Source organism: Megalops cyprinoides, chromosome 20 (genome assembly GCF_013368585.1).
Source record: "Megalops cyprinoides isolate fMegCyp1 chromosome 20, fMegCyp1.pri, whole genome shotgun sequence".
NCBI lineage: Eukaryota > Metazoa > Chordata > Actinopteri > Elopiformes > Megalopidae > Megalops > Megalops cyprinoides.
The window spans coordinates 3,759,031-3,784,617 of NC_050602.1; the positions used below are offsets into that span (position 1 = coordinate 3,759,031).

The 25,587-nt window shown below is 42.2% G+C and overlaps 2 protein-coding genes across 3 annotated transcripts in view; both read left to right on the forward strand.

The window, feature by feature from the left end:
• Positions 1 to 146: 146 nt before the first annotated feature.
• On the forward strand, positions 147 to 4,724 carry dusp12 (dual specificity phosphatase 12). 2 transcript variants are annotated; one of them, XM_036554720.1, is made up of 7 exons: positions 147 to 218; positions 601 to 907; positions 1,146 to 1,259; positions 1,743 to 1,861; positions 2,289 to 2,382; positions 2,491 to 2,665; positions 4,380 to 4,724. In XM_036554720.1, the coding sequence occupies exons 2-7, from the start codon at positions 654 to 656 to the stop codon at positions 4,548 to 4,550; spliced, it is 927 nt and encodes a 308-aa protein (XP_036410613.1). In that variant the 5' UTR covers positions 147 to 218; positions 601 to 653; the 3' UTR covers positions 4,551 to 4,724. The 2 variants fall into 2 exon arrangements, with proteins under 2 accessions (XP_036410613.1, XP_036410612.1); XM_036554719.1 differs by having other exon boundaries at positions 151 to 907.
• Positions 4,725 to 11,688: 6,964 nt separating this feature from the next.
• Positions 11,689 to 25,587, forward strand: part of LOC118795885 (cyclic AMP-dependent transcription factor ATF-6 alpha-like) — a 53,329-nt gene continuing 39,430 nt past the window's right edge. Inside the window, exons 1-7 of the mRNA XM_036554657.1 lie at positions 11,689 to 11,893; positions 12,926 to 13,002; positions 13,624 to 13,711; positions 14,452 to 14,543; positions 15,241 to 15,361; positions 16,788 to 16,985; positions 21,038 to 21,219. Of these exons, the coding sequence (XP_036410550.1) occupies positions 11,785 to 11,893; positions 12,926 to 13,002; positions 13,624 to 13,711; positions 14,452 to 14,543; positions 15,241 to 15,361; positions 16,788 to 16,985; positions 21,038 to 21,219 (867 nt within the window). The 5' untranslated portion in view covers positions 11,689 to 11,784. The remainder of the gene's footprint in view (positions 11,894 to 12,925; positions 13,003 to 13,623; positions 13,712 to 14,451; positions 14,544 to 15,240; positions 15,362 to 16,787; positions 16,986 to 21,037; positions 21,220 to 25,587) is intronic.

A 25,587-nucleotide genomic window follows, 5' to 3' on the forward strand; every position in this document is an offset into this window, starting at 1 on the left:
TAGTTATAACTGTGATTCAAAATAAACTTAACTCACGTCCAATATTTATTTTGGCAGGGGAAACCTCCAAATTCCACCCGGAACTAAAATCAAACGAGTTGGTTGCGAGATCGGAATGATGTTGTGATAGAACAAGAAACGCCACGCGAGTTGCAGTTGTTTAGGATGTTTGCATATTAGCTTGTATGCTAACTGTAGAGCTACCTTAAATATTATAGGTGAATTTAAATGACTGCATTTTTGAATCGCTGCTACAGTGTCCGATCATTTTTTTTTTAAACAAACTGAAATCAAACACAACTTGTCAGCAGATGCATTCACTTGCAAGAAGATGTAGCTAGCCAACCTGAAACAACGGCAAAAGTGTAGCCTATTTTAGGTTGAACGAAACGGACAGCTAACTGTCCTGCTATCCAGCCAATTATTAGCATTAAAATCTAAGATGTAGCCAGCTGGCTATGAACGTATGTTAGTCTCATATGCTTTTCGTAATACTGAAGATAACGTGTTCATGGTTGTGTCTGATCTTGGAACAGAAAGCTTATTCGCAACAGCACTGAAGGAAATTGAGCATTCTGATTTTTCTTTCTTTATTTTCAGGTTATTGTCGATTGCTCAGCTTTGTAAGTAGTTGGTCATACATAGCGGAAGATATGATTGCTGTGCAAGCAGGACTCTACATAGGAGCGGCTTCAGACCTGGGAGACGGCCAGGAACTGGCCAAAGCAGGCATCACACATATACTGACCGTTGATTCTGAAGAACCACAATTACGGGGATCGTTTCGAACAAAGTTTGTGTATGCTCTGGATGAGGCGGTGACTGATTTGCTTAGTTCTTTGGACGGTTGCGTGCGGTTCATCTCCGACGCGATTGACGCCCCCTCAGCCGCAGTACTTGTTCATTGGTAAGAATGACCTGAACCCTTGTTCCTTCCAAATCAATATCGAACACAAACACACGATTAACTTATGTATGTTAAATTGTGACGCAGCATGTCCGTTAAAGTACGTCAGCTTTTGTCGATGGGTATCGTGACTAGTTGTTGTATGTTTAAGGTAGGTGTACAGAGAAAGAAGGACAATGTATACAACTGTATGTCATCTTATTCAGCAATTAAATAATGTAATATTAATGTAATTTAGTCATGCAGGACAAAGTCGGAGTGCGGCAGTGGTTACAGCCTTTTTGATGAAGTCCTGCAAACTGACCCTAAGTGACGCATACGCCAGACTGCAGCAAGTCAAACCAGATGTCAAGTAAGTTTGGTAGGACTTCTGCACCATCAATCACAAATGAGTTTGAATGGGCGCTTTTGATATTATCAAAGCATCCATGTATTACAGATGTATTAACCGCCACGCAAACAGACTTCCATTTACTAATGTCTTACTTAAACCTGAAACGTAGTCATAATGCTTCTTCTAGGGAAAAAATGTCAGGGCATATTTTCAGTTGCATGTGTTAAGCATTGATCAGTGAGCCTCATCAAGCCCATACATGTGGCCTGCTCAATATGTCCACCCAAGCACTTCGCTGGGTTTCATGTGACAGTTCTTGAAGAATAGCTTCACAGAAGGTCAGCACTAATTTAATACCTTCAATGATTGTGATTTGGTTTTACACAGGAATATTGTATATGCTCTGTCAGTAATTGCGCTAAACAAATGTTCAATGTTCAAATGTTAGTCTGTTGCCTACAGTGGAGGTGCACATTGTCAATGGGCCATCTTTGTCTTTAGGATGAATGACGAGTTTTTGAATCAGCTAGCATTGTATGAGTCAATGGGCTGTGAAGTGGACATTACAACTCCCATGTATAAGCAGTACAGGCTTCAGAAAATTACAGATAAGTACCCAGGTATGTGTTATTTGAGCTAATTGTATGTATTAAAGCAGCTCAGCACCTGCTGTGTGCAGTTGTCTTTACCCTACACTATGCAACAGAGCCTTAGACTGTAGCTTGCATGCAGTCTTACTGGTTTGAATTGACACTTGGACGATCGATTTAAGCAAATGCAGCTTTTTAGTAAATTTTACTCCTGCAGCATTTTGATTGGACTTAGAATTGAAGGAGATCAACCCAAAACACGAAAAATGTATGGAGATCAACATTATGTTGGTTCAAAGTGTAGACGGTACCTTCATATGCAAAATTTTAATACATCTGTGTAACAAAGAAAAAACAACAATTGGCGATTTTAACAACGTTACCTAATTGCAATGCGTGGCCTGGTAGAGATCGTTCAGGCTCGTATAATCTGAGCTAGTTCCTGTCTGTGATTCAGAGTTGCAGGGCGTGCCGCGGGACGTGTTCGCTGTCGATCCCATGACCACATGTGCTGACAGCGGCGAGGTCGTCCATAGATGCAGAAAGTGCCGGTATGTGATGGGAGACGCTTTTAAAAAACTCGCTCTCTGCATATGCCTCATTTCAGACAGTTCACGGCGTTTATCGCGTGGTGCTACCCTCTCCGTGTTTTCCCACAGACGGACACTGTTCCGAAGCACCAGCATTCTCAGCCACGACACCGGCAGCGGGCCAGCGGCCTTTGCTCATAAGAAAACGGTCCCTCGCGGCCCCACGCAAACACAGTGCACATCGTACTTCATTGAGCCTGTGCAGTGGATGGAGCAGGCGCTGCTTGGCGTGCTGGATGGACAGGTAATACTGGGTGGAATTGTCTTTGCCGCTCATGTAACACTGTGCATATCTCTCTGTTACGTGCGTCGTGGTCTTGAGTTGATGAAATGTAATGAAGACATGATAAATGGAAACGGGCAACCAGAAGGCCAACCCATTAGGTATTTAACCCAGTGTCCAGGCAAGAGTCATTTCCATAAATGGAGGATTTACTGTAAACAGTAAAAGTAAGTAGTATTAATGCTACCATTTCCATTTCAGAATATTAGCTTGGCTGATGTTCTTATCCAGTGCAATGTACAAGAACCAGCTACTACCAGCTACCAATTTCCAACATTCTGCTAACACCACAAAACACCGGCGCACACACTTACAGTTAATTGCTTGTTTAAAAAATCCACTATGAAATTTTTTATTCACGCCTTCTAATGATCTAAAAATAAAGTCTTGTAGAAGTAATCCAGCAGCATGCAGTCATTGTATGAAAGTTACAGAAGGTACCGGCAGCCAGAAATCAAAAGGAAGTGACACACAGAAGCAGTCTGTTGGTACCATTTAAAATCATGGTTGAAGTCAGAGAGCATTGTGCAGATTTGAGGATATTTGGTGTCCAGAGCTTGAATAACAGTGATGGTGGAGGTGTTCACATAATGCTGAACCTTCCACTATCACTGTAGTGTTGGTGATCTTGAGTGTAAGGCTGTTGGAAGGGCCGTTACCTTTGCCAGGAACAGTATAGTAGGCAACTTCCTGACAGCATGCTGAGACTTGAAAGGCAAATTCAAACCCAAGGGCAATGAGCAGTTGGAGATTGTTTGTATGCAGTATATGTATATGTGTAATTGTGAGTGTGTGTGCTGTCATGCAGTGTGTGTATTGTTTATATGTCTGTGTACTTCATATGTCTGTTTGGTATATGTGTTGTGTGTTTGGGCAGCAGTTGTGAGTATAGTGGTAGGGAGCCAAAGTGGTTGTAACTGAAAGGTTGCTGGTTTAGTTTTCTACTGTTGTACCCGTGGACTTAAATCCACAATTGTTCATTAAATATTTGGCTGCATAAATTGATGAAATTGTAACTTGTAAGAAATTGTAAGTTAGGGCTGGGTGATATAGCTGTCGCGATATATCAAATAGCTATTTTAAGCGCAATAACAGCTATCCCCGGTATGTGGCGTTAGTTTTTTTCCCGTATTTTTTCCCGTTAGTCATACCTGATGAGGGAGCACACCTCCAGTTTTCCGAGGCCACGTGATATGCTTCCGGGGAAAAAAAGCGCCACTCGTATCTATCCAATGTTGATATCACAGCAACAGCACTATGCTGCTTCCATGTGGTAGATAGAAACAGATGGCTACAAAGATGAAGAGTGAAAACTAGCGCTGTCAAGTGATTAAAAAGAAAAATCGAATTAATTACATGCTTTGTGAATAATTAATCTAAATTAATCACATATATCAATATTTGCCGTGAGAAGCATTTTATGTTCAAATTGCGCTTCATACAACAGTTAGCTTTGACCAAGTAATTTGAATGGACAAGAGGCATTCCATGAGTGCTGATATTCAGTATAACAACATTGGCACTTTTAACTATACATGTATCACGTTCATATTATATGAGTATGTAATATTTTATTTTTTTAATCATTCTTAAACGGTGTCAGCTATTTTTTTTTATTATCATACCTCAGAGGTCAGCAGATTGGCTTGTGATTAATATGCTGTTGTTTTTGCAGCTCCTCTGCCCGAAGTGCAGTTCAAAGCTGGGCTCCTTCAACTGGTACGGAGAGCAGTGCTCCTGCGGTCGCTGGGTGACGCCCGCCTTCCAGATCCACAAGAACCGCGTGGACGAAATCAAACACATCAGCATAGCAGCACTGAAACAGCAGGACGGACACGCGGTGTGAAGGTCCCCATGTATTACCAATGAGCATTTACTTCAAGAGGCCAGTAAACAGACATCATGTCGTGAACACTTCAAGCTGGAAAGATACTGCTGTCTGGCAATGGAATGACATTGGCACAATCTCCTAGTTTTCTTATTCATATTTACAGTATCACGTATTTCCTCCAACAGTGTGTCTCCGGTCATGTTATATTATTTTGTATAAGAAATAAATTAATCTGAAACCTCAAAGATCATCCTTTGAAATCTATTAAGCTTGCCCGGTATTTATGAGATATAGTTTTCGGATTTTTAGGATGTCAATTAACTCAGCTGGCTAATTTATATTTGCATTCCAAGAACTCCTCTGGAATAAATGCACCCAGCAGGAGTGTTTCCATATGAGCTCTGAACAGTGTGTGTTGACACAATTCCATAATGAATTCTAGATGAGATGTTGCTTTCCAACAGATTTCTAAATTTGTTGAGTCCTTGAAAAGACTGATAAAAAAAGAATTATGTTAAGTGGTTAGAAGCAACCATCCTCATAGTGCATTCGTTTATGTTTGAGATCATTGAAATGTAAGGTAGCCTATAGTTCTCTGTTCAAATTGTATTTGTATGTGTTAAATTTTATTTTGAATTCAAACCAGCTAGCAAGTTTGTGATTCTAACAAAGGGAGATGTTGAAAATGTGAAAATTGATCAAAGTTAATGCCCATAGGTAGGGCCCTTAGTTTTTCTCAGCCCTTGAGTCCTGCCAGGATTTAAACTGGCATTTCTTTTGTTATCCACCAGATGTTGCTGTATGCGCTCAGGTATCCATAGTGACACAGTTGCTTGCCTAATTACACAATTAATGGGTAATTTTGACATTCTTAAAAAAATCATTTGGCCTATGGGCAGGAGGAAAGGAAGGGAGTCATATAATGTATGTCAGGAACGCCCACAGCAAAGATCATTACTTTGGATGAATGAGTGCAACAGGATGCACTGAGGAGAGACAACTGTAATATTCAGCCACACACACAGCCAATGGCACTTTTTCACACTACAAGTCAGCGCACCACAGCAGAGCAGGCAGGCACTCATTGGAGAATAAGCACTACTCTGCTGACACCACCCAAGCAACTCGCAGGCATCTGACAAGTCACAGGGCGCCTCGGAGCTGTGAGATCAGATTTTGGCCAGCACACCCACCCGTATACCCAGCAGAAGGAAGCTACTCTGCAGCTGTGGGCTGCTGGTCATGGCTGGCTGATGAAGCAAGGACCTTAACCACTGTGCTACTCAAGAGCTCCCCACCAGCTTTTTAATAATTGGGTTCTACATATAGACTGTATGCTGTCACAAAATGTACATACCAATACATTGAAAAATACGCTTTGATGAGCTTCAAAAATGAAAAACAGTTTAGAGAACACAAATGAATTTTTTATAGAACAGTTGTCTCATACCTAATCATCAAATTTCAGAAGACGAGCTTAAAACAGAAGTAAAACATTTTCAAGTTAGATGATCACAAACCACAAATACATTATTAAACAGTTTCTGAAAATTGAAATATTCTGATTTCTGAAATTGAAATAGCAAATATTTTTAGTATACTGCAAAACATAGCTCATTGTTTAGTCATAAGCACAACAATGACTGATATGTGCAAATGAAACCACTTGTGAGCATTAGAGTAGGGTGTAGTCTTCTTTTTGTGTTGAGTTTTAGTCCTGCACCTATCCCAGTTTTAGGATGTGCGTGTGATCATTGGTGTTGAAACCCATGTGATTTATTATCACAGATTTGCAAGATCTGCAATAACATTGTTATGCATTGCCATCAGTAAGAACAAGAAAGCAGATGTTTCCTGAGTTCACCGTCAGTTTTCTTTTCTCTGTTGGCACAGATGCCAAAGCTGACCTCAACAGCAGCACACAACAATAGCAGCACCTCACTCTTTTCCATTGAGGTTGAGCCTTACTTCCAGCTCCACCTTGTAGAATTTTTTCATGTTAAAGTCACGTGATTTCATATCAAGAAATCAGCGCAGTCCAGTCTCAAAAACCTGGGGTGCTTCATATCTTTTTGTTTCAATACCAAGAGCATTAGTCTATTTCACTGGTGTGCTAGCAGGGATATAAAAACTCAGCAGTTCAACAGTAGCACACAAACACAGCTATTACACTACGCGATTACCAGAGAAGTGTCATGGAAGGTAAGTAGTCAGTGCTTTTCTAGCAATTGTCATATATCATGTTTGATTTCGGGAAAGTTAGAAAATTCACATTGTACGTCTAATTACTTCTTTCAATGAAATTGGCTTGAGGATTTAGTGTGGATAAACATATCCATACCTAAATCTGTAAGGTAAATGAAAGTCTATTGTCTTCATTCATATGATGGCTATGGTACTTTGAAAAGAAGGCTTGAAACAATGATTCACATGTTACATGGATTATCAATCATTTCCTATATCTCCTATACCTGGCAATATAAGAGAAGAGGAACACTTTCACAATGGTATGTAATTTATGTTTGCATGGTTATTATATTATTAAATTACATTTCTGTGGTTACTATAAACATTGAAATATTCAATCCTCTGTAGAATCCTTAATAAAAATGATGGCCTGAACATGAGTAATTCTACACGTTTTGGCCAAAGAAAGTGATCATTGATAACTAAGTTGTGTAAGCAACAATGTTCTATGAAAGTAAACCATTTGTATATCAACTGATGTAGTAATATGAAATATAACAATGCTTACATTTTTTTTGATGTGTATAAGGGAGAGCCTTCACCTATCCCCCACAAAACTTCAGTTGTTTAAATATGTTTATGGGTCCTTGTCTTTCAATTTACAGCTTCATCCATAATTGAGCTTGTGGCAACCAATTGCATCTAAACCAAGTAAATGTGTAATTGTAAATGGTTCATTGTGTTTGTGTCAGACAGCCATTGGTTAATTAGTCACACCTGCCTAACCAAAGGCATGTGAAATACAGATGTGTGGCTGGAGAGTAGGAGAGACTTTGCATAGTATGGCTCTGTGCTCATGCTGTGTCTTTAGTAGCTGTTTTATTTATTTATTTATTTATTATTATTATTTTTTAAATAATTAACTTTTTTGGAAGTTTTTGTTCTCTGTGTCTTGTGAGGAGTATTAGCCACCTTTTCCACAGTAAGATATTTATCAGTTGTGTGATTTACAGATGTTTGTGGCATAGTTTGTGTGCATATTTGTGTGCATAGTTCTTCAATGTTTTTAGATATCTGAATGGCAGACATGCCGTCCATCAAGTTATGTGGGGTATATGCCATATTTGTACAGCACTGAGTGTGAGGCCCTGTTTGCAGTTACCACAGTAACCACAACAACTCTGAGGCCTGTCTGTATTGAACAATGTACTTTTCTGCCATTTAACATAATTTAAACACAGCTCTACATTATTATGGATGGTGCACGAGGCATGGATATCATGTGATTTAGAGACATTAGATGTGATTTATAGTAGTGTATGTATTTAAAGACTTCCTATACTTTTCAGTTATTACAAGGTTATCACAAGGTAACTTGCATTGATGCTTGAATTGTGTGCATGTACTTGCTGGCTGGCTGGGGGGGGGGCGTTAACCTTGTCTGTCACTGTTGCTCATGTAAGTTGGATGGATACACTTTTGCTGTTTTTTTTCTGGAAGTTGGTCTGGATAAGGCATCTGATAAACACATGTAATGTAATGTAATGTTACATATCATAAAGATCAATATATTGATATCAGCTACTGTTTTTCTTCTTACACTGACACACTGTGTTACTTGTATTGACAACTCTAATTTAAATACATTGTGCACATGCTGTTTTTGTAATTTGGGAAACGTGTATGAAGTTCTGTCCTTTCTTTTTCTTTTTTCTAGGGGTGGCTGATCTAAGGACTGTCCTTTTGTGTAAAACAGGATGTAGGAAAAGCAGCAGAGGAAATACCATCCTGGGAAAGAAGGTGTTCAGCCCCTCAGATTCTGGAATCTCCAAAACAAACAAATGTGAGACTGGAAGAGAGACTATTTGTACAAAAGGCTCTAAACTTTAATTTCATTTAATATTCATTTGTTGAGACAGGTCGGACATAATTTCAGTTTGCCTTGCACCTTTGTATTCCTTAGTTGATTTAGGTAGCGTTCGGGTCAAAGTGCAACGCTTATGTCATCACGGATGGACTTTCTGTGAAACCCACATTGCGCTCCATTATGTGGTGTGCTCGTTATTCGGCGGTTCGATATTACAAACTATGGACAACTTATTGCTCTTAAGTGGTGCGTCAATGCCAGAAAAGTCCATGTGATTTGTCTGTTCATTACGTCTTCATGGGCAGTTAAATGTCATTACAGAAAGTTCTTATTGTTAGTGCGAATTGAAACGTGCTTACATATACCTTTTGTGGTTAGCTTGCCAGGTTGCTTCTGTATTGAGTCAGCCAAAGAATCTTTAACCTTAGTTTATCAGGTGTACTTCATGTTAGACAAGTCTGGTTGTATGCCTGTGTATAAGAGTGCTGTTTTATACTTGCTTGTGTATTAAGTTGTACTTCAGGGTGCATAATCCTGTTCAGATAACGCTGTGAGTGCTGCATGATGTATGTGTAACATTACTTTGAACAGTCTTGTACTCATTACTTTGCTTTCTTTGTTTACAGAACCACACTCGCATTGTTAATACAATTAAGTTGTACCATCCCTTTATTCCCGTTTTCTGTGTGAAATCCGTGCCTGTGCTTCAGTAAAGTGCATCCTGGCCTTAAGTAGTGTTCTGGCCGACGCTCCAGGTTAAGAGTGGTGGTAAATACAACTGGTGCCTTACAGTCCTACAAACCCAACAGTTATCTCACGTACACTATGGGAGGGACATTGCTGTGATTGACACACCAGGGTTTTTTGCACTTGTGTGCCCTGATGAGGATCTGAAACCAGAAAAGCGTGACAGACTGTGCTCCTGGAATTCATGCCTTCATTTTAGTGGTTAAGGTGCAGAGGCAGACAGCAGAGGAAAGAGGTGTGATAGGGCAGATTGAGAAATGGTTTGGGGAGGACGCCCTGAGGTATAGTTGTCCTCTTCACCTACAGAGACGAGCCTGAGGGTGGCATGACTGTCGAGCAGTTTGTCGATGGTGCTTGTCCGAAAGTGCAGAGGATGGGACCATGTCGTTGACAACAAAAGCTGTAACAACTGTGATGTGATGAAAAGAGCAATGCTGTTCAAATCAAAGGCTAACGAGTGCAATTGATTGTATGGTCCAGCAGAACGGAGGACAGCCCTATACAAATGAAATGCTCCATGCAGTGGAGGACACCATACAGATGCAAGACCAAAACAGATGGTAAGAAAATAGGGGAACATTGTCCAAGCCCAAGGTCTGAGAAAGAGTGAAAGACTGATCAGATTTTTAACTATGGCAATAGGCATAACAACATGGACACTGTTGGGTGTTGCAATGGTTTTGGGTGCAGCACTTCTATGTGTGGTAACAGTTGATAAAAGATCCAGTGCGTTTACCAACAACGTTACTTTCAGGAGCAGAGAGTAGCTGCTGTGCCAGGAGGAGCAGCAGGTTTGGGGTTAGGAGCAGCAGTAATTGCTGGTGTTTGTGCTGCTGTAGGAGCATTTGCAGGAGGAGTTGTGGGTAGACAGACACCAGTAAAGCCAAAGACTCCAGGAGAAGCCACAGAGAGAAGATGAAGAATTCCTACTGACATCAAGATATTCCGGCTGTTACAATATTAACCCTAAAGCTATTTTACTGGTCTATAGCTGCTCATCCAGTAAAACCACTTGCGGTTGTATGCACAGGTTTGAGCATGATGGCCCAGGTTTTCCCCAGCCATGTCATCAGCCAACAAGAATCCACAGAGGCAGAAGAAATCGACTCATTCCACATGGGATATAGAGGAGGGTGTGATGGAGCATGTTTAGTGGCTAAATAGTGACCCCCTGCTGGTAGATCGGAGTAGCGCTGTGTGACGGCAAGGCTCAATAGCAAGAATGAGTGTCGTAGCAGCGGGGCATTTATATGATAGCACTTGGCATTCCAAAATTGGAGACAATTGTGATAAAATCATTGGGAATTCTATTCTTCAATGTAATTTTCACATTTACTATAACAAGCGGAGCTTGTTTGGCTTTCGCTTGTTTTGGCATTGCATTGATATACTGTCTATTCACTATTACCACCATGTGGTTAAAATATTTGTTTGAATACTCAAACAATATATCATGAAAATTTACATTTATTCACTGTCTGGTCTCATAAAAGATAACACTGTTTACTAGCTGCTTGGCCTTCCTTTTTTTGTGTTTTTTTTTTTTTGTTAAATCAAAATTTGTGACCAACAAAACTACACAATGATCAATTGTATTTTTAAATGCCAAATCCCTGGTTCATGACATAACTTTGCATGGTGCGCATTCACAATTTTATGATTTGTCATAATGTATGGATATGCATTATTGTGTGTAATTTCTTCCAGATCAATGTTGTGTCTGTTTTCTCATTGTTTGCAAGCTACCATGAAAAGTATGACCTTTTTCAGTCCTGTATCCTAAAGCTGATTATGATAATTATTATTTTAAATAATTTATTTCTGGGAGTAACTTTCAAGGCAATTGGCAATTCTACCCCCTGGCAGCTTCAGCAAGTTCATTCCACCACAGGGGATCAGCAAGAGCTAAAGACCTGGGTCAGTTTAAGAGTATACTAAATGCCGCTTAAAAACCTTAAATCTATAAGGAAAGATTGAGTGAACGATGCATTGTCTCTGAGTCCACACAAGCAGAAGCAGAAACCAGGTCCTCAATTATTTGATGTTGAACGTACCTTCATTTCGGCAAGTGCGCGTACACGCTTTTATATATAACAAATAGTAATTGTGCGAACAAGCTTTACCACTCCACCCAATGCACGCCTGACGACTATGTTTTTTCGCATGCTTCCCTTTTTCACCCATCTTTAGCAGTCCCCACATAAGCTCGTCACCAACTCAAGGCCACACCTGCGCGGGCGAGGCGTGTGCAGTTGTCTGATACCACCGAACTGCTCAAATCCAGTTAACTTTGTCCTGCTGAGGCCTCCGTAGTTGTTTTAATGCAATACGTGTAGTTATAGCGTATTGGGAACGAAAGTGCAGTAGTACGATATGGGCACAAAAAGTGGTGAGCTATACGTCAGAAGATATTCCTTTTACTTTGGTAACTAATGAATTCAAGAAAGAATGGCGACCGATTTAATGTTCGACTTAGAGAACCACTTCAACCCACAGACTACCGCAATGGACAGCTATGCAGGGGTTGACATTTGCAGCGAACAGGATGGAGAATGGGGTAAGTAGCATGTTTGACAGCTATGTAATTAGGCACAAAATCCCGTGTGTGGTTGGAGTGGTTGCCTTGAAGTTACCTTAAGTTTATGTAAGTGTGAAAGCAGTTTCTGATTCATTTTACACTTTTATTTTCTATGCACTTAGAGTTGCACGAACATTTAACATACCAACAACTTTCCATAAGAAGAGAGACCAATCACGCCTTATACATCATCAAATGTTACTTCTGTAGGCTATACAATTCTAGTGACGCAGGTCGTGTAGGGACAGCTGCCTCATGAAGGCCCTTGCTGGTTTCAGTAACGTCAGCTTTTCGTGTAAATTCATTTAAAAATGCAAATTGCGATAAAGTTATGCAAGTGTTGTCAATATGCCAAATGTTAAAGTGGGTACTGTACCAATTTATCCAACATGGTGATGAATGTCGCTGCCTTACTCACACTGGATTCAGTGTCAAAAGGAGGGGCTGAGAGACCTGTTCTATAACGGGTGCTTACGAGTTAGAGTTTATAGTTTTACTATATTTTTGCGGTCTAACCACAAACACGAAGACAAGGCAACAGTACTGCATCAGGAGCCATATGCACGACCAAACCTGAAGGCGCACCGTCTTTTAGATGAGAGGTTTAATCGATTTCCGGACTCAGTGTTATTAATGATGATATGGCGCTCACAGAGTAGCGGGATTACCTCTACTGCCCCCCAAAAACTAATGTCTTTCAGTATGGTCATATAATAACACCCCCCCGCCACACGCTGGTGATTGCTCGGATAAGTCGCCCCCACTTCCTTAAGAAGTACTTTGAGATCCCTGAGTATGTTATGCAAGTGTAATCCATTGTTAGTGGCTTAGTGCCATTATTATTATTGTTATTATATCGTATTGTGTTCATAGCGAAGAAGGTGGCCTATTCATCAGTGTCGCATGTATAGACCGCAAGCGGTCACGCCTGGAATAGTGTGAGCGCAGTGAGGCGAATGTGTGACATATGTATGCTGAGCAAGAATTTGTTTCGCCCGCGTTATGTCGCAGATATCGGCCTCATCGATGCGCTGGAAGACATCGGCGATCCAGATGAGCTGCTACGGGCTTTGGAAGACGTGCCAAATGTGAGTCCATCGGTCTGCTTCCACTGGAATGTGAAGCCCTGAAGTTCATTTCATTATTGCTGACGGTGTTCCAGTAGAAAGACTATTATGTGTTGTCAGCTAAGTTAGAAAGCCTTGCTCTTTCAGTGAATACATTCAAAATGTGAAAAATATTTAGAAAAGTATTTTAAGGCATCAACATTTTCTTTTTTAAATCTTTTTTAAATGGTCGACTGCATTCGTCTCGCTTCAGCGCTGCTTAGCGAATGCAGATGGGGTCGCTATCAGACGAGCTCAATTACAATTGACGATACCAAATATGGTTGTTTAGGGGAAGAAGGCAAAAAAATACTAATGGGCTACCTAGAGTGTACTGGCATCCCTCCTCTAAATAATATCTGACAAAGGCTCATATTTACCACAAACCAACCACTTCCCACTGTGCTAGCTGTCTAATCAGAGCAGGCTCGCTCTTATCTGTCAGTGAGGCACTGAGAAAACGACAGGACTAAACAGTACTCTGTCTGGGAATGATGCTTGTGTTGAAAGCACTGTAGGAGGACCTTGAGCAGGCCTCAGTCAGACTCTCTGTGAGTGGGTGTTGCGTTGGAGAAACTGAGAGAGGGTATGCTTGATCCTCAGGTCGGCGAAGTTCTCGATGTAGATGTTGGCATCGAACTGCCACCCTGGGACCCTGACACCCTCAGAGACGGCAGCGTCATCCACACAGGTAACGTGGCCTCACCCGTATTGAGGTGGGGTCACTGGCGGCAACCCCCAACCCCCCCCCCGCCTTAATACCCAGGCCGTGTCAGTGGAGAATGACAGCCCATTGGTCTGCATTTCATTAACACAACACAGGAAAGACGATCTGTAACCTGACCCCAATGCTGTTCTTTTCAAACCGATCGGTGAATTGTTTAGTCTTTTTCAAAAGGAGCCAGCCCCTGTTATGCATCTTGTCTGTTTCAGCAAGGCCACGTCACAATAGCCAGTGTGCTACATAACATTTCCTCTGAGTGTTATTCAGGATTAGAGAACACCTCAAGCCCTGAGAGATACAATATCAATATGTTGGTGAAACCTATATGGTGTCATTGGGGTCATGCTGTAGAATGTAGTCATTGATAAAACTTCCTGGCATTCCTGGTATATTCATCAAGCTTTCAGTCTTGTGAATTTACTTCACATTTTTGGCTACATATTTTTACACGTCACAGTTAGCGCATGATTGATGAACTTTTGCTCTAATGTTATCAGCAGTGCCAGGCTTCAGATAAATGAAAACGGTAGCACTCCTCACAGCATTCTTCTCTGGCTAGTGCAGGTGGCATGTCTGTGCATGGCAAATGGCTTGCAGTTGTGACCTTATAATCTTATTTATGCAAAATATTTCTAACTTGCATTTTTTACATACTACCGCAGCTCAAACACTGTTAGTTAATGATTCTCTTGCTCTTGCTTCTGCAGGAGCAGATATGACCTTGGACTCTCTCTCCGCCAACCCCACCTTGGTCTCTTCCCCTGGATCAGTGGAAGACCTGTCCCCCTACTACCTGCATGTAAGTACAGCAGATTCTGTCTCCTTCAACTGCCCTTAACTGAGCAGTGATGACAACGGTGATCCACAAGGATCCTCCAAAGATTCCAATTGTGCTTTGGCGAGACAGCAGTGATAACCTGAACAGTCCACAAGGTAATGCACACAACAGTGCACAAGGGCGCCATCTTGTGTGCGCATACTATAATAGCATTTCTGGTATTTCGCAGGAGCCAACAGAAACATTTTCACTTGTAATGGATGCGCATTGTTTTTTCATGCTCACTTTTGAGGCCACACATGAAGCTCTCAAGGGCTATCAACTGCTTTCTTTAGTGTCAACAGCATTAACCAGAGGAGCTCTTCAGAGGTGAATGAAAGCCATATGAAAGCACAGTGGATGTGAATGAACATGTAGTTATCTGAATAGCTCCTTAGAGGTGAATGAATGCATGTCTGAAAGCTATCCAAACACCATTGTGGACATGAATGAACACACAGTTAATATAAGTCACCTGAATAGCTCTTGAGAGATGACTGAATGAATGTAAACTATGAACAACTTTAAGGAGTGTGTATGTATTAAGGCTATCTGATCAGCTGTTTAAAAGTGAACTTTTACACAGCAGTGTAAATGTGTGATCACGTGCAGTAAGGTTGGCTGAACAGATTGAAGCAGGCACGGCTCTCCATGTGTGCTCCTTATTCTCCTCCTGCAGGAGGAGGCCCTGACGGGGCAGTCTCAGTCGTCTCCCGCCTCAGTCTCCTCTGACACCAGCAGCTCCGTTCACATGTCACCAGAGAGGAGGACGCTTAGAAGGAGCAGCCACACCCCCAGAGGTGAGAAACCTGTCAATCAGCCACTCGCAGCTAGGGTTGGGTACCGAAACTGGCACCGGTTCCTATATGACCGGTATCTACCGGACTGAATCGCAACGCAGATTTGGGTCCCTCATTTCGGTGCCACTTACCCTTTCATGCGTACGGTTAGAACATGAGATTGGAAAAAATTCTAGCTAATTTTAGCTTTGAGGAAACAGCAATTTAACATTTAAAAATATAGCAATGCTGCGGTGAAAACTATGAGAAGCTTAATAACACTAATGAAAACATAACGAACCATATAACGTAACACGCGACATAGCATAAAATAAGTTACGTGCGAAAGGGTTAAATGCCTGAGCACTAGCACAACAACGGCGATCCCCGGCATGTGGCATTAGGTTTCTTCCCGTATTTTTCCCCTTTAGTCATACCTGACGCGGGAGCACACCTCCAGTTTTCCGAGGCCACGTGAAATGCTTCCGGGGGGAAAAAACGCCACTTGTATCTACACAATGTTGGTATCACAGCAACAGAACTATGCTGCTTCCATGTGGTAGATAGAAACACATGGCTACAAAGTGTGAAAACTGTGTGTTAACTTACCTAAGCTAATAGGTAAGTTAACCAACATATAGATACAAGTGATATTAACAATTTAAAAAAGCCGTTCTTTAATGTTGTCGACCTTCGTTCTGTGCTTTTTTTGGTTCAGGCACCGATTAGGCACCGGCACTGTTTTAAAAGTATCGCTTTAGCACCGGTATCGGAAAAAACCCAAACGGTACCCAACCCTACTCGCAGCACTGTAGCAGGTCCAGTACAGTCACAAGGAGCCATGCAGCCTGGGAAGCAGAGTACATATTGCAGCACCTTACTAATTTGCTTGGTTGATGCTAGTGATAGGAGTGTGAGGCTTCTTGACTCCACGGAGGGTGGAGCCTCATTGGGCTTTCAGTCGCTAGGGTGTTTGAACGAATCAAAATACTTTGCTTCCAGTGGAAAAACACAGTGATTGGCTAAGATGAGTTAGTCAATGGCAACACATGATAACGCTACCCATTTTGGGATCCATGAGGTGTCAGTCTTCTATCACTAGTGTATTGACATATCAGATTTTTCTTTACATAATTAAGTTATTCATTTATACAGCTGGATATTTCCTGGAGCTCATCTTGATAGGCACCTTAAAGTTAGAGCCTTTGTGCCCCAAAGAGGATTTCAAGCCATGCCCTTCTAGTTACTAGTTACTTATAGTGTTGTAGAAATTTAATTGTGATACTTAAAGCAGGTTAACCAAAGTGTTGTGTCTCACTGATGGCTGACAGGTCTTTATTTTCCAAGCATTACACCTGTACCCATACTGATTTTTATGGCCTGGCCTCTTACCTTCCCATGGCCTTTGTCTTTGGTTTGATTTTTTTCATCCTCCCCCCACTCTTAGCCAAATCCTCTCATCACTCGAGACGGCTCATTCAGGCAACACCGAAAGTGTCCATCCAGCCGAAGCCAGTCATCACTGTCCCCATGCTGCATTCCACTGTCCCTTTCCAGCCCAAAACCATCTTCATTAGTCCTCTGCAGACAGGACTGCCTGTGGCCAATCCTGCACCTGTGACCACCCATCCAGCGCCCCCTGCTGGTGAGAGACATAATTTACTCTGTTATTTGTCTCATACCAAGTTTATTTATTTTTACAAACTTTTTTGGCACTGCTGATGTAAGGAATAAATGAAGTGTTGTAATGTGCTATTTGATTTAGAGAATAAAGTAAGGCTTGTCATCAATCTAGGCGAACCTCATGCAGCACTTAGTTATAATTACTGCATATACAGGACATGGCCAGTAGAGGACACCAAATCTCTGTTTTATACATTTTGCTCATTTTCAGAGTATCCTTTTCATAGAGCTCTTTACCGTTTTTTTTTAAGTTAGACTGATTCACTCACTAATTTGAAAGAAAAAAACTATGAAAATAGTTCTTAGACTGGGAGTTACAATACAGTGTATTGCTTAAAGCGGCGGTTGATTTCTGGATTGGCCAAATCCCTAACTTCTCTGCTGACATAAATCAATTGAATAACGATTTGTGTATATGTATCCAGAAAAGACTTTACTGCTGGGTTTTTATGGACATGTCAATATATATAATGTTAATTAAATGATTTAACCAATATAGTTGCGTAAGACCTACATACACACAGTCCTCTAGGCTTTCAGTTTGACTGAGATTTGAGTTTGACTTCTGCCTTGGACAATAATGGTGACTTTATCACAATTTCAGAGTTGTCACGAACAGAAAATGAAAGGGGCATTGTTTCTAATTGGTCTGGTGTCCAGCTCCGACGTAATCCGGTCGGTGTGGTATCAGAGGGGCGTGCAGTTGAAAATGTCCTGAGATTCCCTTGAAACTAGCACTGAAGAATCTGGCGATGTGCCTGAAACTGCAACAAGAAGGGGTCTCGATTTCACTTATGCGCTGGAATAAAGGGCCTCACCGTGCTCCATACACATCAAGTAAAAGCGCCGCACGAGTGAGATCTCACATCATATATGGCGTGGATAATTAGCTTCAATTATGGTTGGTTTTTCAAAGACGAGAGCGGGCGATTTTCCACCGCTTACTCCGTGGTCAATTTCAGTCTTCCAGGAAGGCCTTGCTGAAAATAACAGCAGCGCAGTTTTTTTAATTGTACCCCTAATTCTGGAGGTTCGCTTCTGAGAATACTGCCGTTGCCAAACCTTGACCTAACTGGGACTGGCATATTGAATAATTATAATGACGTCAGCAAAAGTATTCTCGTTGACACCTAATAGGCCGTTGCATGTGTAAGGTATCTTTTAAGGATACTGTAAACGGTTAGTTATGTCGTTTACCGTGTCCACTCGGTCCATGCGGTAGATGTTACACCTGGGCATTTTCCTGGACGCTCAGTGAAAAGGCTCCTCAGGAAGCCTTACGGTCAAGGGCACGTCTGCATTTTATCTGCTTGCTTGAATGTTTTTCCTTGTGCGGCGCAGCTGCGCGGTTTCCGAGAAGTTGATGCCGTGACCACTACATCAGCTGAAACTTTTCCAAGCAGGAGAGGTAGCGTAGCAGTTCTGTATGGTACGGAATATTGGAGCAGACAAGACTTCCATTCAAATTAACGGTAAATTTGATGCAACGTGGATCTCTCTGGACAGGCGTTCGGAGCACAGAGCGTGACAGTGTGACAGACTCACAAAATGCGTACTAAGTCAACGTTTCTGCTTCGTGGTCCAAGAAATGCGCAAATGCAATTCATTATCGATAATGTCTACTGGACGGCCTGTGATTTAAATATCCGTAATTGAGGCTGATGTTAATTACTGCATGTGGAAACGCTGGAATTTATATTCCAAATTTAGACACGTTTCTCATAACTCAACGAATATGACAGAGACGATTTGTTGCGTACAGTTTGAATCTTTATCGGTCTCATGTAATTTAGTATAAATGGTTTTCTGTTCCATATTTGCGGGCGAGCAAGAAAAATTGCAGAAGGGATGGAACGAAACTCACCATTGCAGCTACTTTGCTAAGAAGTAACAAAGCAGTAAATCGTATTTGAGTTTTCATTTGAGGGTACGACCCCACACACACATATGTAAATGCTGTATAATAACATTGTAGTAATGACATCTCCAGTAGGTCAGAAAAAAAAAAACTTCCCGTGGACGAAGGGGTTTTGGAATATCGACTTTTCATATCTGGGGAAAAAAATTAACACAATTTCCCCGCGTCTGGCCTGCCGCTTTTCACCATTTGCCAGTTGAGTGAATGACTTCATTTACCAAAGCCGTCTTACTGTAATTATTCCATACAAATGTTGCGAAAAGATGAGCTTTATTTACAAATGAAATGAGTGGTGAGAGAATGTGAAGGGGTTAGGATAAGGTGAAGCAATTCATGTCTTTTTAACCTGACACCTGGTCCAAGAGGTCCTTGAGTTTATTATTGGTCTATCCCCCCCTTGCAGTAGTTAATAGCCCTCTGGTTCTTATCCTCATGCACTTCACGTGAACATGGCTGAGCACTGTAAGCATTTGCAAGCACCAGATCCATCGATTTTTACGTCATCTGAATGGGCTCATACTGGACACGCAACACTATACACGCTAAGGCAAGTAGAGAGTCAAAAGTTTTTAGGACTCAGCAGCATTACCTAAAGCTCAGCTTCATAGTTTCAGAGGGCTCACTGCAAGTGAGGTTTTGCAGGTCAGCTGTAGGACAATAGCCTACTAATTCAGACTGGTCTTTCGTTATGGAGGTGCAGACAGACCTGGCCACATTGCTCACAAGAAGGGGGACCTTAGCAAATGACTTTGGAATTTGAAAGCCAGCCTTTCGCAGCCGTCCCTGGATTTGATTAGCAAGGTCTAGTTTTGCTCCGGTGGGTGGCGAGGAATGCGGAGCAGCATTGACCTCCACGCTAACAGCTGTCAGGCTCTCACAGGTTTTTTCCCCCCGTAACTGAGGAATGTAGGTTGTGGTTCAGGGGAAGGTTGAGGTGGGTATGAGCAGTCATGACGATGGGCCATTTTTTTTTAATCAGGTGCCTTAAAGGCTCTGAGGCTCCACTGGGCTACACTGATCGTAAGGCACTGGGAGGAATCCTGTTTTTCTGCCGCAGCCGGTGGTGGCACAAATGTTCTGGCCCTGATCACTGGGACAAAGTGCTGTGCCGGATGTTGCCGCCGTTAATGCCATAGCCGGGCACATTTCTTGACACCTCTACTTTGACTAGAAAGGACCTTTACTTTACTTTGATCAATACGTCTGCTTTCGATGTGACAAAAATGCTCAGTGCTCTCCAACCATGTATTCCCACTGAGAGGAGCAGGATGGACCTCTGTCCCACCCTGTTTTCAGCTCTATAGGATGGCCTTGGTGTGCCACTGTCCTAATCCTGAAAGTGTCTGTATACCATTAGCAGCAGGAAAACTACATGGTCTATCCTGTCCGTAAGTTTTGTTGCTATGTATTATGGGTGTAATATCTCTCCAGGCAGCTTTCCTCAATAGAAAAAAATGTTGATCAATTTTTGCCACTTTGAAAAACTGCCTGCAAGCATCTGTTTTGACTGTGTTTAGTGTAAGCATATAAATGTCCTGTTATTATTAAAAGGCACCTGGAATGCTTCTTTGAGAGTGAAACCAAGGCAAAGTGCTTTGTTGGACTCTCCAGGCATTCTTAAATCATCCTTGTGGGGGTCATGGATTTGGTTTATGAAGTTCTTTCCTGGGGACTCGTTTTACAATACCAAATGACTCATTTCAGTAGCCTTCAGGTTAATTTCACAAACTGATTAGACTGACATGCTTTCGTCATTAATGTAAGGTAAACCAAGGACATATTTTTCAGACAACATCTGGAGGTGTCTTTAAGTTACCTGTAGTGTATCTGCACGACTGAGGCATTATGAGTCTGTAAGAACATGTTGCATCTCTTAAACTTTAAACCTTGCAGTAAATATCTGTGCTGTTGGGAGACATAGGTAAAATGCAATTCATCCAAGCTGTCTTATTTAACTGCATTCAATTATGGTGTTGCTCGTTGATATATACGGGACTTGGTCCCAGAAAGTAAGGTGAATGCACCACCCCTCCCCCCACCCCCAGATTGGGGCATCTGCCCCCATTACTCTGACTATCTGCCCCTCCCCCTACCAGGATGTCCCACAGTGATGGCTCAGCCAGCCAGGGCGGTACACCTGCGGAGCCCCCAGGTGTTGCCAGGCCTGCCCACCCTCCAGCTCCCTGAGCAGGTGGTTGTCATGCCCATGTCTGCGTCGCCCGCCCCCCCTCAGCCTGCTGTGACGGTGACCCTCCACGGAGTGGCGGTCAGTGGAGATGTAAGTCCCATCAATGATGTAAGCCTGTCTAGGGTGCCTGTGTGAGACTGAGGGAGGCCCCCCGTAGTGTGCAAAACACTTCTGGGAGTCTGTGTAGGCTGTGTGTCATGCGTGACAGCACCACGGTGTGTGTGTGTGTGTGTGTGTGATCACAAACATGCCACTGACCTTCTCCTATATCATTGTGTTGTGCTGATAGAGAGCAGTGGTTGGAGACCATTTGCCCTTTACTGAATTTTCAAAAAATGCTCAAAGTTCCAGACAAGTGACATGACTGTGAAATTATGGAGTCTTTTCATTGCAGCCAGGCTGACTTTCCAAGCCGGACGTCCTCACCCAAATGGTTGTTAAAATCTTGTCTCGGGCAAAGAGTGTTAATTGCAGCTCAGTCTCGTGGAGCCTGCTGCATCTGATTATGTTTAGGCTTTGCCCTTGTTTTCGATGCCCATCATCTTGGGAGAGCTCGCAGTATACCCCAAGAGTGGACGTTTTGTTTAAGCAGCTGAGGGATGGATTCTTTTCTGGTTTCCATGGACACTGGTCAAACTGAGCTAATAGAGAGTGGTCACATGCTCTGCGAATGCCAGGAGACAGAGTCTGTGCTTCCCTTTGTGATGTCACAGATATGGTCTCAGCAGCCGGATTCAAACATTTGCTTGTCCCTCTCTCCAGCCACCGGGCGTTAAACAAACAGAGCTTCAGTGTTGACCAAAGTGTAGAAAATGACGGGAAAAGGCTTTCCTGTTATTTTCAACATAGAAAGTCAATTTCCCCCCCTGAGGAGCAGAGCTATTAACTGTGTTATGGTGCTATTATCACTCTCTTGACTCCTGAGCAAGTTGTGAAAAGTGAAAAGGTCTTTACAGAGTACGGTATACCTCCATTTGGAGAACACCTGGCTAGCAAAACATTTATGCTTTGCCTTCAAATGAAACTCACACACTTGCCCTTCAAACCAATGAAAACACACCCACGGGAATGCCAAAGATGAGTGGATTCTCAAAGGTGGCAGTGATATTAGGCCATTAGGCAAATGTGACCTACAGAGTGTAATGTACGTAAACCTCTACAAATTTGAGTTTTGCTTCATTATGCTGTACGTTGTGTTCACTACTGCAAGAAACACACTGGCTGTCATCTTGTGTGGATTGAGGTGTTAAATCTGAAGAAACATTTGTATTGCAGCTTAGAAATGAAGTTGAGCTCTTCTGTGAAGAAAAACAAGAAGTGAAGAGCTACCTTGCGATCCTTGTCACCCCCTAGTGGGATCATGCCTTTACTGCAGGAGTCAGTGAGTCTCTCAACGAAGAAGGGAAATTTCTACTTGCTCACGATGAAGCATGCTTGTGAAAGAATTTTTAGAGCCATTTTTAGAGCACTAGATGTCCTTGGCAAACTGATATTTGCATAACGGGAGACATTATATGTGATGCCTTTGATTTTAAGATGCTGGGATTGGTGCTGAGGAAAAAGTCATGTGATTAAGGGGGTGGTGCCCTCTGTGCTCATACCATAAAGGTAATGTAAGGACAGCTGCAGTAACTATTGCTTTAACCTCACTTGCCACAGCTTTTAATGATTTGTGTTCCTGCTTATGAAGTTTATATGAAGCAGTATCATGTAAAATACTACTTTCATGGGCTTTTACAAGGGATATTTGAACTAGCCACTGCTGTCTGAAAATCTAAAGAAAGTGAAAAAAAAAACAAAACAAAAAAAGGCAACCCCAAAATAACCTGAATTCCTGTTTACTCAAGTCAGCGGTTTCTCAATAAAAACCCCAGATTGTCTGTGTGCGTTGGACTTTATGGGAAGGTTATTTTATTGCCCTTCTCAGATGCTCCGGGAAGAGTGGAGTGCTGCTATGTTTTTGTTTGGTAAGAAAACGGGTCATTTTAGTCGGGAAATAACATGCTTGGGAGTTGTAAACCGCTGCAAGGATCGGGCCCAAACGATCAGAAAGCAACTATGTGTCTGTTGATTGTGGAATTTGATAAAAAAACAACTGAAAATTATTGACCGTATTATTGTGAAAATGTAAATGTATTTCAATATTCATGCAAAAATCATGAGCATGTTTTCCGAATGATTTTGTCATTTATGGTGTTCCTTAGGCATGACAAAGCAGTTTCGCATGGCATGGGACCACAGCTGACTCCTGAGTGATTTACTCCTGATTGACTGCAGAGAGAGTGCTTGTGGTCCAGCGGTGCCTCTCAGTGTGGCAGGGTTGGAACACGCTGTGTCTCATGTGGCAGAAGCACATCCTGCAGGCCTTTTTCGAAGGGACTTTTATGACCTCGGGGCGGTCGCCCAGGGATCTGAGTCCTGCTCCATGCACGCTGTTGAAGTTGCCCACAGTGCTGCCCACTCTCTCGTCCACGTGGATCGCGATTGGCACTCTGGTGGCATTAACAGCCACATGGCAGGAGGCTTTGGACCAGGGTAATTCATACAGCATGGGAGCATGGGATAATCGCATGTCATTATGGTGAAATTTGAAGACAGACCTATTGTCTTCTCTTTATCTTGTTATTGTGGCAGAGAATCTCAGACTGGCAAGAAATTGAGTGTGAGGAACCCGCTCCTTTACTTGATGGCTGTGCCCTTTGCATCCTCATCCTTCCAAGCCTGTGAAATCTCCACTCTGTTTAATGAACTACATTTGGCCTTTGACACGTGAGCAGTCAGCCGTTGAGCTGCTCTCTTTTGAAAGGTGCCTCTGGGCCACGTAATCCTGTGGAGCTGGAGGCCAGCCCGTGACCAAAATTACCGCCTGCGGTCAGAGGGAACACTTCCTCGTTCCGCTGAAGGCCTCTTTCGGCTATTCTCTACCAGCTGAGATGCGCCAGCATCCGAGCCCCAAGACGTATGAGATGTAGAGCCGAGATCTGCCAAGGCCAGGGCCATGTTTGCGGTTGTAGGTTTTGGTTCAGATTTCCGGTTTCATGGTGTTAAAAGTCCATTCATTTTAAAAGCAAGTTAGAGAGGAAGAGCAAAGATAAAAATCAAATTTATGAAGTCTGATAAAACATCCTGCCAAGTGTTGTAGTGGAAACTAAAAAAATTTAAAAAGAGAAGGAATATTTTCCTCTGGGGTTGGGTATATTCAACACCATATGTGAATACCATCTACTAGCAATTTAACACAGAATATTTATACATATATAAATATAAATATACATATACATATACATACACACACACACACTACCTTGAAATGTGTGACATTCCTGATCCACTAAGTCGTTAGGTCAGAAAGAGTGTGTTCAAGGACAGGGTGATGACAATTTTAACTGACCGGGTGGAGTGGGAACTGTAGGGGAATGTCTGTCTGGAAATAACTCCCCATGCAGGTAGTGGATTTAACAATACATTACGGGTGTCAGTTGTTGCAGTGCACCCTCAATGTCCTGTTTATAATTTCATGTATTTACCTGGCAAACATTTTTATAATGTTTACTTATTTTGTATAGCACAATATTTTCTGAAGCTTTATGGGTCAATTATCTTTCCAAAGTGTACAATGGCCCACCTGGACACTGAACCCATGACCTAGTGGTAGTAAGACCAGTGACGTCACTGCTACTGTATGTCTCACTGCAGCTCTACAACTCGCCCTGTGTGAGGCTAGGATCCATGCACCTGCTGGCTGTGCATCCCCCACATAAGTCTCATGGCTCACTATGTGGTGTGCTGGATGGGTCTAACTAAATTCACTGATTTCCAGAATGGATCAGTGCAAAACGCACCAATCAATTCTGAAGTCAAAATAAGACACCAGCAGCTGACCAGTGGACCTCAGATTGATTAAAATGGTCAATATTCCCGATTGACAGTGGTAAATGGTAAACGCTCTTGTTGGGAAGCGTTGCTGACTGTAGTGATATTGAGGCATGAGAGAAATTAGGGAGGATTCCCTAATACGGGAAGGTTGGTAGCTCAATTTCTTGTTCCCAGAGCTTTATAATGGCAGGGCTCCCAGATTTTAAAAGGTTTCTCTGGAAACCAAATAAAACATTGTGGTTGGAATCCAAATTGCTTTGTAGAAAGAATCGTTAGCCCTCTTAGAAAGCCAACCCTCAGCATCAGCTCAACACAGGAATCATTTGTGGGTCAGCACTCGCTCATAATGCCTGCACCCTTTAGCAAGGCTAACAGGATGCTATAGTCTGAGCTGCTTCTTTGAACAGGAAGTAAAAGTAATTTTTTTCACTTGGAGGATAATACATTTTACCACCTCTCTAGCATTTCTTACCTCTTTAAAGCCCAAAGTACCCTTTTGTAATATCATATAACTTAAATCAGACTGTATCAGCATATTAGCAATTCAGGCATGTGGTGCTCTACTTGTTACTGTTGAAGCAA